Genomic DNA, 12,355 nt, shown 5'->3' with positions numbered 1-12,355 from the left:
TTTTTCTTTATATTTAATTACCCAATCTTGTAGCTTTTGTAAACCTGTATTTTGTTTGAAATCCCACTCCTTGCTTATAAGTTTTGTATTTAAAAAGCAATAAATACATTGATTGATTGATTGATTGATTGACATGTATGGTTGGCCAGTTTTGGAAGTACATAATGAGAAAGAAGCAATCAAAATAAGAAATTCTCTTCACATTGAGGGTGAAGAGTGACGTTTCCGTCTTATTTTTACTATTTCCTGGCCAGTGGTGGTTTGTACATGTGAAGTTTGCTTGTTTTGGAAGTATGTAATAAGAAAAATCATTCAAAATTAGAAATCCTCCTTATATTCAGGACGAAAAGTTAATTTTCCGTCTTCTTCATGCTATTTCCTTGTCAGTGGTTTTGGAAGTATATAGTGAGAAAGGAACAATCAAATTAAGAGAGAAGTAATTAACATAAGAAATTCTTTGGACTTTTTGTACTTTGATTTTTCTTGATTTTTTGGGGGAAGGGTTGACTTTTCTGAAACTTGCCATGTTTTTGGAAAATTATATACTCTTTTTACTACATGCTTTCATATTTATTTATGGTATTTACTATATGTTCTGTTTATTGGTTTTATTGTTGATGGTACTGTCGGCAGTTTGCTATTGTGTAATTACTTTTGCTGTACCTGTAAGGTTTCGAAACTCATTTTTTTTTTAGATGGGCGTGGCGATGTTTGTTGGTGATTAGGACGTGGTCATTGTTGGCTCTACCTTCTCTTTGTAGGACTTCGCTAGGGAGCTTGATTTCAGTACTGGGATCGTTGAGTTGATGTTTAAGTTTCCCCAAGGATTTTTTTTTTTTAATCCCGACTCCTTTAACATCTATTCGGTTATTTGGGGGAATCTTCTTTAGAACCTCTATGATGGGCTGTCTGGAGGGGGTGTGGTTGGACACTTAAGGGAGCTTTTTACTGAATAATGGTAGCCATTGCACTTCTTATGGGTGTACCCTGTAATTTTTCATGTATGTGAAATTGGTAAAGGAATGTCTTGCTATTAGTTGGAAAAGGTAATTAAATAATAGTTTGGAGGGGATGTTAAAAACTAAGACATAAATAAAAATTTATTAAAAATAATACTTGTCTGAAAAGTACATTGATAAACTAATTGCTGTTCTGAAAATGACTTTTTAGAAGTTACTTTCTTTTTTTTTATAAATGCTGGTTGATTCAATTTTGTTTAAAACCAATTAGATTTCTTTGTAGAGAGTCAAATGAACAAAAACACATATTTCACAAGCACCGGAAATAGTAGAAATCCTCTTTTTAATGGTAGCCAAGGTTATTTGGAGATTGTGGATGCAATCCAGTCAAGGTAATTGTTGACTCTGGTATAAACTCCAGGTTTACCCTTATCACCACAACGAATACCCCAGGAAACTACGCCAATTGTCATCCATCTTCCATCATCTCTCTGCGTCATTAGTGGACCTCCAGAGTCACCCTAATATAATGGGAATAAGTACATTAAATCTTAAAATACTTGGGAAGAAATATTTTTGTTCACCCTTTTTATTTAGATACCTGACAAGAATCCTTGCCACCATCATAGCCTCCTGCACACATAGCTGTATCGAATACGATTTGTGTAAAACTGTCTACACATGTTTCCTGTTCCCATACTGGTACAGCTACTTCCAATAGTACATCACTCATTGGACCTCCGTATTCAATGGTGCCCCATCCTTTATAGAACAAAACAAATATATATATATACATATAATGGCCAATCAATACATTGTTTACGCAATTTACTCTTATGATTGGAGGAAAGTGATTGCTTAGAGCCAGTGTTTCTCAACCACTGTGCCGCGAAAGTTTTGGAGTAAGCCGCCCAAACTTTAGAAATGCATACAATAAATGTAGAAGACGATATGAGAATATCATTATCATCTATACGACCAAATATAAACGAAATTATCAAAAAACATCAAGCTAAAATTTCTCATTTAAAGTATTCTTATTATAAACTTGTAATTAATCCCTTAATAAACATATACTGTTGTTTTTGTAGTACATATTATTTTATTTTATTTTGAAAATAAACTATTTTACACAGTGTATTATGGATAGAATAGAATAGATTAAATTAGGGCGACCTCAAGGCCTACGCCACCGCGACCCCTATGGATCTATTGTGGCTCCCCTGCTTTAGAGCTCACCCTCCAGACCCGTCCGCTTAATCAGACTCTTATTTCTGGAGAGTGGCTCCTGGGTAAAGCTCTCAGGCTTTGGTTTTTTCCTTCCCGAGAAGTAACATCCTTAGCCTAGACTAGCCCCTCACACTGACACAACACATGCAGTGGCCGTTTCCTTCTCCTCCTCCTGACAGAACCTACAAAGGCTATCCATCAGGATCATGCGATGCATGTGTTTTCTGAGCCTGCAGTGGCCAGTTAATAGGCCTACAATTATCCTTATAGCCCCACACGGTCTTGAGGGATTAATTTTGCAGTCAGCCTCGGCGAATAGCCTCTAATGAACTCCTTCGCCTGTCTCTGCCCAGTGGTGGAGAGCCACCACTCCTGAGACCTACTCTGCACCCATAAGTTAATGGCCGCAGAGTATTATGGATAAGTAAAATACTTTTAAACTTATCTTATTGTTTAGTGTACCGCCAAATTTTGAAATTATTAAAAGTGTTCCGCCGCGACAAAAAAACAAGGTTGAGTATATCTGGCTTAGACTCTTCAACGGCTGTAGAAGCAACCAACAATAAGTAGATGAAGAAGAATTAACGTAAATTGCGTACAGGATTTACCATATTTTAAATTCCTATATTATATTAATTTCAAATCTTCTAATAAAAAAAATGTTTTTTGTTTACCTGCTACAATGGCCGTAGTGTTGGTATAATCTGGCCCAGGAAGTGGTAAACATATTGGTTGTACGAATACACTATATTTTACTACATACTGCAGCACTATAATGGCTATATCATTTTCATATGTACTGTGATCGTAGTCTTCGTGCATAATGAAGCCTTTTAGAGGTACATCTTCCGCTTTGGTCTCATTCTCTCTACTAAAATCGTACTCACCGACACGAACCAAAGTCTGTTCCGGTTTGATCCTAAAAAAATTTTCTTCAGCTCGGCAATATTGTATTTATTTTATATAAATTGAACAATAAGAATTATTTACACCCACACTATTTTAATTACTAACAAAAAAATAATAATTGCACTAATGAGAGAAAATAGTACTTGGCCACGCAGTGTGAAGCGGTAAGTACGTGTTGATTTGTAATTAAAACTCCACCACAGAAATGGAATTTGTCCACTTTTCGGACTAGAACCACCATCCAAGGCCAGTCTCTCAGAGCCGCTCGTCCGCGAGTTATACTTCTTATATCTTTACTACTGTATCCACATTCTGGAACATAGAATCTAGTTAGTAAATGTACAAAAAATCAGAAAAAAATATTTGAAAATGGTGTAAGTCCATTTTTGAGAAAAAATGAGATATCACGTAATTCATGCTTAATTTTATGTTAATTTTTTATGTATAACTAGTCCGTGTTTAATTTCTTAAAAAATGCCCATGTTTTGTAGAATTTAAAATTGGTCGGTAAATGAAATTGCATAATCATCGATTATGAAAGTGGTGTAAGTCCAATTGACAGAGGTAGGCGGCTTAGCAGATGGTTTCCGATCAGTAGCCAGTTATTTTACATTTGTTTTATATTAAATACTATCAATATCTTGTAATTTTAACAATGTAATTAGCGTCTAAAATTAAAAATATTACTTCTATTTTATGTCGTGTCATTATTATTTGTGAACAAAATTGGATTAATATGAAGTATATTATTATTTATTAACTTGAAATATTATTATATATTAGTATATTATTAATTGAAAATATATATTATTTGATTTTTCAATATTGAAATTAAACGATTTTTACAATTGTCTAATTTTGAAAGTCCATTTGCAGCCCGTAAGTATACATCAGTTTAGTAAAATACGCCTAAAACAAATTTATATAACCAAATTACATATTGTTAAAACAGTAGAAACATTTCCAGACTTCATATGATTTGTCTAAATTTTATAATTAACAGATATGTTAACCTTTAATTTTCTCGAAATAAGAGAAAATGGACTTACGAGGGTCGTTTGAAAAGTCCGTGCAAAAATAAAAACTACTTAATTTTTTGGGGTAAACCTTTTTTATTTTTCAACATAGTCTCCTTTTAGGCTTATACACTTCGTCCAACGCTGCTCTAGTTTGTTGATCCCTTCCAAATAATAGGATTTGTCCAAGTCTGAAAAATAGCCATTCGTTTCTGCAATCACCTCCTCGTTTTAATAAAATCTTTTTCCCGCCAGCCATTTCTTCATATTGGGGAACAAATAGTAGTCCGAGGGAGCCAGGTCTGGAGAATAGGGGGGATGTGAAACGAGTTGGAACCCTATTTCCATTAATTTTGCGACCACAACTGCTGAGGTGTGAGCTGGTGCGTTGTCGTGATGGAAAAGGACTTTTTTGTGGGCCAATCGTGGGCGTTATTCTTGCAGCTCGGTTTTCAAACGGTCCAATAACGATGAATAATATACACCTGTAATAGTTTTACCCTTTTCCAGATAGTCGATGAGGATTATTCCTTGCGAATCCCAAACGACAGTCGCCATAATCTTTCCGGCCGAAGGAACGGTTTTCGCCTTTTTTGGCGCAGATTCCCCCTTGGTAACCCATTGTTTAGATTGTTCTTTGGTCTCAGGAGTGTAGTGATGTATCCATGTTTCATCCACAGTGACGAAACGACGCTTAAAGTCCTGCGGATTCTTCTGGAACAGCTGCAAACCGTCCTTGCACAACACTTCACACGATTTCGTTTTTGGTCAAGCGTGAGCAATCGCGGCACCCATCTTGCGGATAGCTTTGTCATGTCGAAATGTTGATGCAAAATATTATGTACCCGTTCATTCGAGATGCCCACAGCACTAGCAATCTCACGCACCTTCATTCTTCTGTCATCCATCACCATGGATTTTATCAATGATTTCTGGAGTAGTAACCTCAACAGGGCGTCCAGAACGTTCAGCGTCACTTGTGCCCATATGGCCACTCCGAAAATTTTGAAACCACTTATAAACTGTTCTAATCGAAGGTGCAGAGTCACCATAATGTTTATCAAGCTTCTCTTTAGTCTCCTCAGGCGTTTTGCCTTTCATAAAGTAGTGTTTAATCAACACACGAAATTCTTTTTCGTCCATTTTTTGAAAATCATTCGACTTCCTCGATTCAAACGAATGCCAAACACAAAGAAATAGACCGATCTGGCTGAAACTTGGTGTGTGTTCTTCCAAGAGATGCTACTAACTAAACATAACCTCGATACGCGCCAGTAGTGCTATCTCTCTGTCTTTGCACGGACTTTTCGAACGACCCTCGTACACCACTTTCAAAATAAACGGTCCATTATTACTTTGAATATATAGCTTGCACTCATTAATTTTGAAACTATACTGGTGAAAAGATAGAAGAGAAAACACATTTAAACTATTTCACATACAATAAACGAGCACCCAATCAAACAAGGTTATTTTGAGTAGTTAGTTTCACATCATTTTATCAATGGAGAAGTTATAGTGCTCGTGCTAAATCGCCCAATTGAGTTTTTTTCTCTCCCTGTAAATATCCGTTTCGAGTTCGAAAAAAAAAGTGATTTTATAAGTTGGTTTATGTGGTTTTTGTCTGTAAGGAGTGTTTGGTAAGTACAATTCAAAAACGGAAATTGCAGATAGTTTGAATTTGATGACTATTGGAACTGACATTAAGCTTAGGTTTCCTTTTTGGTTGTCGAGTAAGTTAAAAAAATATTATAGAACTATTATAAATCAAAATTTGAAAGAGGTTATAGTTTTGAAACATTTAGTCACTGAAACGCACGCGTCAGGACCAAAACTTTGATATACTCGTATAAAACGTGAATATTTTTTTTTTTTTTACCTTCAAAGTCACCTAGCCTCGAATAATTGATAGATCCTTCAGCTTCATTGTTTACTTCGTTAATATTAATTATTGGAGACATTGTAGTCTGCCTTTTAAATCTTTCCAGATCATGAGGACAGCAAACTCCCACTTCTCTGTAACACAAAATTTACTTTGAGGAAAAATTATATATTGATATCAATGTACATAATTTTAAGAATAAATTGAAATAGGAGATATTATTTAGGAATGTGGCAAAGGGGCATTTTACAAAGAGTTTGTTTGAAATTCAATTACCAATTCTATCAAGCACTAACGAGGAACTTTGCAAAGCCAGAAAAGTGTTCGGGAGAAAGCAGGACCCCTTTCAATCCAGACGGTCTCTTCTGACAGAAAGACCTAGCAATGGCTACCCAATTCTGGTTCAGATCGTCCAGCACTGAGGTGAACTAGTACTTGATAGTACCAGGAAATAACTATCCCACTGTTACACAAATAACTAAACAAATATAGCAACAATCTTTGTCAGAAAGTTTCTGTATCTTTAAGGCGTCCATGAAACACATAGAACCATCTGAGAGTGGCTAGCCGCTCTATCAGAAATGAGTACACCTGAGACGCATGCATTCAGGTGATATTCCTATTTTGAGGATAGTTCCAAAAGATTTGCACCGCTCATCGTAGAAAAACAACAGAAACTTTAAGCACTCAAAAAAGGGTAACGAAGCGGCAGATTTATTGGCCCGGGAAGGCTCTGCGGGATACTTCGTTGGCCCGGAGCCCTGTTTTGGGGTTCCGAAGTGTGTTAAGACTGCGACCATTAACATATGGGTGCAGAGTAGGTCTCAGGAGTGGTGGCTTGCCACCACTGGGCAGAGACAGGCGAAGGAGTTTATTAAAGGCTATTCGCCGATGCAGAATTAATCCGTCAAGGCCGTGGGGCTATCAGGATGATTGTAGGCCTATTAACTGGCCACTGCAGACTCAGAAAACACATGCATCGCATAGGCCTGGCAGATGATAGCCTTTGTAGGTTCTGTCAGGAAGAGGAGGAAACGGCACTACACGTGTTGTGTCAGTGTGAGGGGCTCGTGTGGCTAAGGATGTTACTTCTCGGGGAGGAAAAACCAAGGCCTGTGAGTTTTACCCAAAAGTCACTCTCCAGCATTAAGAGTCTAATTAAAAGGACAGGTCTGGAGGGTGAGCTTTAAAGTTAGGGGAGCCACAATAGACCCAAAGGGGTCGCAGTGGCGTAGGCCCTGAGGCCGCCCTAGTCTAATCTAATCTAATCTAAGCACTCAAAAATAAATTAATAAGAAATACACTTACTTATTTCGTAAAACGCAAAAATATTTCCTATATTTGACATAATCTTCCTTTAATTCTTCTAAAACACAGGTTTCTATAGGTACGCACGTTCCTACTTCATTTCTAGCACCAAAGCAAGAAGAATTGTACTGAAAATATGAGAAAAATGAAAATAAATTAATGACAAATATATAAATAAATCAATTTAAATTGTAGGAGTCAATTCTGTTTATAAGTTAAAATTTTGGATTAGCCACTTCTTCAGGATGTTAGAATACCAGACCGAACTACACTATTAACTCAGGACCTACACAAAATTAGCCCAACTGGAGTTAGTTGATAAATCATTATTTTGGATTTTAGGGAACGTCAAGGCTATTCGTTCTCACAATCTCATAATTTTACACACACTTTTCAGAATCCACATCTTATGAAATGGTAACTAAAAAAGGCCCAGTAAATCTTAGAAAAATCGCAACGAATTTTGGATTTTCCTATCTTAAACTACGAATTAGATCAACTTTTTTATTAATACGAGTATTTACTTTTATTTCGACAAAAAAGAATTGGCAACAAAATAATTAGAGATATTAGCTCATATTAAGAACAATTTTATTAAAATTATTATTATTTATTCAATATAAATTATTTTTTTTTATTTTAGATCATTACTCTATTATATCTATAAAAAGATTTACCTGAGGTAGTAGCAAATGTAAGGTTTTCGGGTCTTGTTCTTCTTCACGATTTTCTACATGTAAAAAAATAAAAGTAATGAAATAAATAATTGATATAAAATGAAACACGAAATAAAAGAACTGCTGGATATTGGTAAAATATAACGCGATAACAGGATAGAAAAAGAAGTAGAAGAAAATGCCAACTACTAAGAAACCAACACCAATTTCTCTTTTAAGAGCTCTTTTAAAAAAACACAGACATTCAAGTAAGGTGCAACTGTGTTTCGAATCTAAGCAATGAACTTTTTCCTAAGATTTAGACAGAATTTCTACAATAAGATCAAATCCAATGAAATCTTTTCAAGGTATCAATCAATACATCTCATTGCCCTTCCAGTTATGAATGATCTGGCAAACAGTAGAAGAAGATCTAATTAAAATTCTCATCAAAATGTCCACACGAAATCCAACAGCAGTTTTGCATTGTCAGGAAAATATTTCCTGACACAATGTGTAATAATATTAGCAGTTTTCAGATCTAAGAAGGTCATCATTAACATGACACTGGCTTCCGATTCCCATGGTACATGTAGTTTATATTCTTTGTTCTTATAAAATTAACCCAGCGTATCTTAAGTTTTTCATAACATGTATTACATTATGTAATCAAAATATTAAGGCTAGCCAGCATTTATTGAGATTTAGATTAATTCTAGTAAAATAAATAAGTCCTTCACAGCAATTATTTTGTACTTAATAGATTATTTGAAACTAATTTAGAATAAATTGTTTCTTATTTTCATTATATTCAAGTTAATTTAGTGTTGACCTTAACTCTTTGTCTTGTTTTTATTATTATAAGTATGGCAATCAGACAGTATCATGACCTTGGGAAGGTGTACATCAATGAAATAATAAATTATGTTAAAGAAAAGGCATTTGTATTCTAAACCAGCTGGCGTGAATCATTTATAAACTTGTCTTAAATTAAGATTTCCAAACATTTTTTCGGGGAAAAAAAATTAGAGAGGTAACTGATTATTCCTTTAGAAGCAATTTAGTGCAGTTATCAGATCTACTATTATCAGCTGGAAGTTATTAAGGGATAACAAAAAGAGCTATCGACTCTAGCGCATTCTTTCAGAGTGTTTTTAATACTATTGAATGAATGTGAATATAAATATTTAAACTTTAAAAACAAGTATTACTATTAAGGAGCCTGACCGACGTAGAATAAATAAATAAATAAAAATAAACTATAAACGAAGGTTTAACAGCCCAGAGTTCGAAATACCCAAAGCAGGCCAATAAGAATGTTCCTCAACCGACCAAAGTAAAACTGGAGTGGCTGAAATAGCACTTAGTCTGAAATGAAACATTTTTCTCAACATAGCCCTTCTTGTTTCGTGTCAACTGACCGTTACTTAACTTGTTTTGTTCAAATTTTGTAACTAAACTTCAACTTTGAGCCGAGATAAAGAATAAAGAAAGGATCATCTCTTTAAGGTGACTCTCTTTCAAGAAGGAACGCTATTTCCGCCAATTGTTCAGTATACGACACTTAATTATAGTATGAAATGCTCTTTTACTACTGCAATTAAAGATTAAGATTGGAGTTTGGATTTAAATTGGATGCCACAATCTTCTTGGAATCTTTCAAACGACGGAGACGTCTCTTAACTCCTACTAAGTCCATCTGCCGATTGGAATGTTCTTAAGCACGGACTATTCAAAAATGCTGGGAGTTCCTACGACCCAAAAAAAAAAAAATGATACCAAAATAAGGGTGCCATTACCCATTATTAAAATTCGCGGAGTTGATTAGCTAACAAAAGGTGAACATTAATTAAAAAAAAAATAAACTTAAATGCTTATCTTTTCTAATAAACAATACACAAAATAATAACCAAAACTCCTTTAATTATATTAAGATAATTACGGGACTTACATCTTAAAAAGTACATGATTCACACACAAAAAAACCTTGAACTGCTAGACCTTGAATTGAAATTTAGAAGTAGTTACTTAGGCTGTTCTGTAATTTACAACATTAAGAAATGTCCAGAAAATAAAAAACCAAAACTAGAAAATGATTTCCCAAGCTTTTTCAGAAAAGGTTTTGCACAAAAGATGGATCTGTGTTTTGTGTTTATTTTTTTTTGCACTGAATTAAAAATAAAAAAAAAAAGGTTCACTTTTAAAAATATTTTATTACTGGCCAGCCTTGACGTGAGATAAGCTACGGAGAAGTAATCATCATCGTGACCTGACCTCAGACCTTTGAAAGTTATATTTGATACTAAAAGAGTAGGAGGAAATGTAATTTTTAATTTATTACGATTGTATTTTATGTATTGTTAAAAATATAATTTTTACTTTTAAAAATAATTGTGACTTTACTGGAAAAAATAATTTCAAAAACACGCTAAAATTTGTTAATTATTATTATTTTTTGATAAAGAAGAGCATAACTCAGACCCAACTTGAATCATTCTTTTAGATTTCTTTATAAAACAAAACAACAAAATGACTAAATTAAAACTACTTAAATTCCACAAAAATTACAGATAATTTCTGAATAAAACTGCCCCTTTTTTCAAATACAATCTACAACTATTTAAAAAATAATAATTTTGAGTTAAAATTGAAATATCTAAATTTATCAATTTGTATATATATTATTTTGTTTTATTTTAATTTTATTTCATTCTAAATAAATATCTATCAATGCGAATAAAAGGCACAAAAGTTTACAATTAAAAAAAAAGGTTAACCGTACATTTATATGACTTCAATAAATAAATACTTGTGTTAAATTACCTTTCAAAACATTTTTCAATTGTTAATAAATATTACAAATAAATAACAGAATTTTCTCACCAGATTGTGGTGCGCACACGATATTTTTCGCATAGAATAATGTTAAACCCACTAAACACCACTTTGACATCTTGTTCACTAAATTTCAACTAATCCACTGTGTGTAGTGGATTTTAAATATAAAGACCAGGTAGAATGGTCTCTACAATGATTTTACAGATGGCAGCACTATCAGAAAATATTTTTATATTTTTAGAGATTTCAAAGGGGAGTACAGGATGTAAAAATGGAATACAGAAATTGTTATGAAACAGGAACTGGACAGCGTTAATAGCTATTTAATGAATATGATTTTTATTTGGGATATTTTTTTTTTGAAAGGCCAAACGTCACTGAGGGGAATCCCCTAGTACAGAATACAAGCTGCAGTTTTGTTTAACTAGCAAAGCTAGTTCTTTTTTTTTCTTATCTTTTATCCAGCTCCTCCAGATTAAATACTTCATCAAGTTTCGTTCAAAAGTAACAGCCTCTTAAGGCCCTCAAATCTAGACGCTACTCATTGAATATCCTCCCTTTTTTTTCTTTTTTTAAGGAGTGCTTACTCTGAACAGCACCAAGATAGGGGTAACCTAAAATATCGCTTTCAAAGCAAACCCTATGAGGTTACAGCCATTTAGAAAATTATCAAGGAGAAGATTTTCAACATTTGAACACCCAGCTTGTGTCCAAAAAATGTAAGAAACATTGCTTAGTATATCAACAACTCTATCCATCAGAAGATGTAATCTGGCGTTTCTCCCAAAAAAAGCTACAGAAAGTTCACAGTCTATAATAATGTTAAATAGGTGGATTTTTGCAAACCAACTATAATTAAGAAGTAAATGTGAATAATTTACTTCTAGTGTACCTTTTTCAAGCCACTTATTCAAAGATTATGACAGTCGTGCGGGTATCTCAATCAAACAGCATAAATAATAGCTGAAAATACAGAATATACAATGATAACACCATCAATACTGATTCCCAAGAACATTGCCTGCAGTTGATATTAGAAAAAAATTGATTCTTAAATAAGCCTACTACCTTATTTAAAATACTGGTCTAATCTGTTGCAAAATTACACCAAAATTATTGGAGCAAAGGACGTTTGGACCAAAAAAAAATCAATACTCTAAAACAGTTCGTTTAAACTACCACAGATCGCAGAAACCTTTTGAAAACGGCATTTGTTAAGAAGAGAAATAAAGAAAATTTTAAATTCCTCATTCAAAAAAAAGATATCACTGAAATATCAACACCTTAAGTACTACTAAGTCAAATTCAAAGTTCCTAGCACATGTAAATAAATACTCCTAGAAGTAAAAAGGCACCTGAATTGCTTGATTAAATTCATATTAAGCTCTTAGCTTTGATGCAGTAAATTGTAGAGAGATAGATAGCATTGTACACTAAAATTTCCAGCTCAACCATTCAAAGAAAAGTAGCAATATCTTTATAATTGTAAAGAATCGTTTTAAGCTAGAAAAAAATTCAAAAAAAACTTGGCTTGACCATATTATTCACTGCAAATTT

At 33.7% G+C, this 12,355-nt stretch overlaps 1 protein-coding gene across 1 annotated transcript; it reads right to left on the bottom strand.

Annotated features, from left to right (window-relative positions):
* Positions 1 to 1,072: 1,072 nt before the first annotated feature.
* On the bottom strand, positions 1,073 to 11,002 carry LOC141460136 (venom protease-like). Its single transcript, XM_074139822.1, has 8 exons — positions 10,844 to 11,002; positions 7,982 to 8,034; positions 7,305 to 7,432; positions 5,994 to 6,130; positions 3,242 to 3,410; positions 2,864 to 3,108; positions 1,561 to 1,721; positions 1,073 to 1,480 (listed from the first exon to the last, which is right to left on the bottom strand). Exons 1-8 carry the CDS (start codon positions 10,911 to 10,913, stop codon positions 1,319 to 1,321), a joined length of 1,125 nt encoding a protein of 374 aa, XP_073995923.1. The 5' UTR covers positions 10,914 to 11,002; the 3' UTR covers positions 1,073 to 1,318.
* Between the last annotated feature and the right edge of the window lie 1,353 nt (positions 11,003 to 12,355).

The sequence above is a fragment of the Rhodnius prolixus genome, unplaced genomic scaffold (genome assembly GCF_049639745.1).
Source record: "Rhodnius prolixus isolate KJV_2025 unplaced genomic scaffold, Rpr scaffold_6, whole genome shotgun sequence".
NCBI classification, from domain to species: domain Eukaryota; kingdom Metazoa; phylum Arthropoda; class Insecta; order Hemiptera; family Reduviidae; genus Rhodnius; species Rhodnius prolixus.
The sequence above is the reverse complement of the archived record's forward strand: the minus strand, read 5'-3'. Positions and strand labels throughout refer to the sequence as shown.

What these genes read in the sequence shown, in the direction of transcription:
- LOC141460136 (XM_074139822.1), bottom strand. Translation starts at nt 10,913, where the DNA reads ATGTCAAAGTGGTGTTTAGTGGGTTTAACATTATTCTATGCGAAAAAT. An exon ending in TTTTGCGTTTTACGAAATAA is followed by an intron (nt 6,131 to 7,304) that starts GTAAGTGTATTT and finishes TTTGTGTTACAG; the next exon opens with AGAAGTGGGAGTTTGCTGTC. An exon ending in GCTTCACACTGCGTGGCCAA is followed by an intron (nt 3,109 to 3,241) that starts GTACTATTTTCT and finishes AAATTTTTTTAG; the next exon opens with GATCAAACCGGAACAGACTT.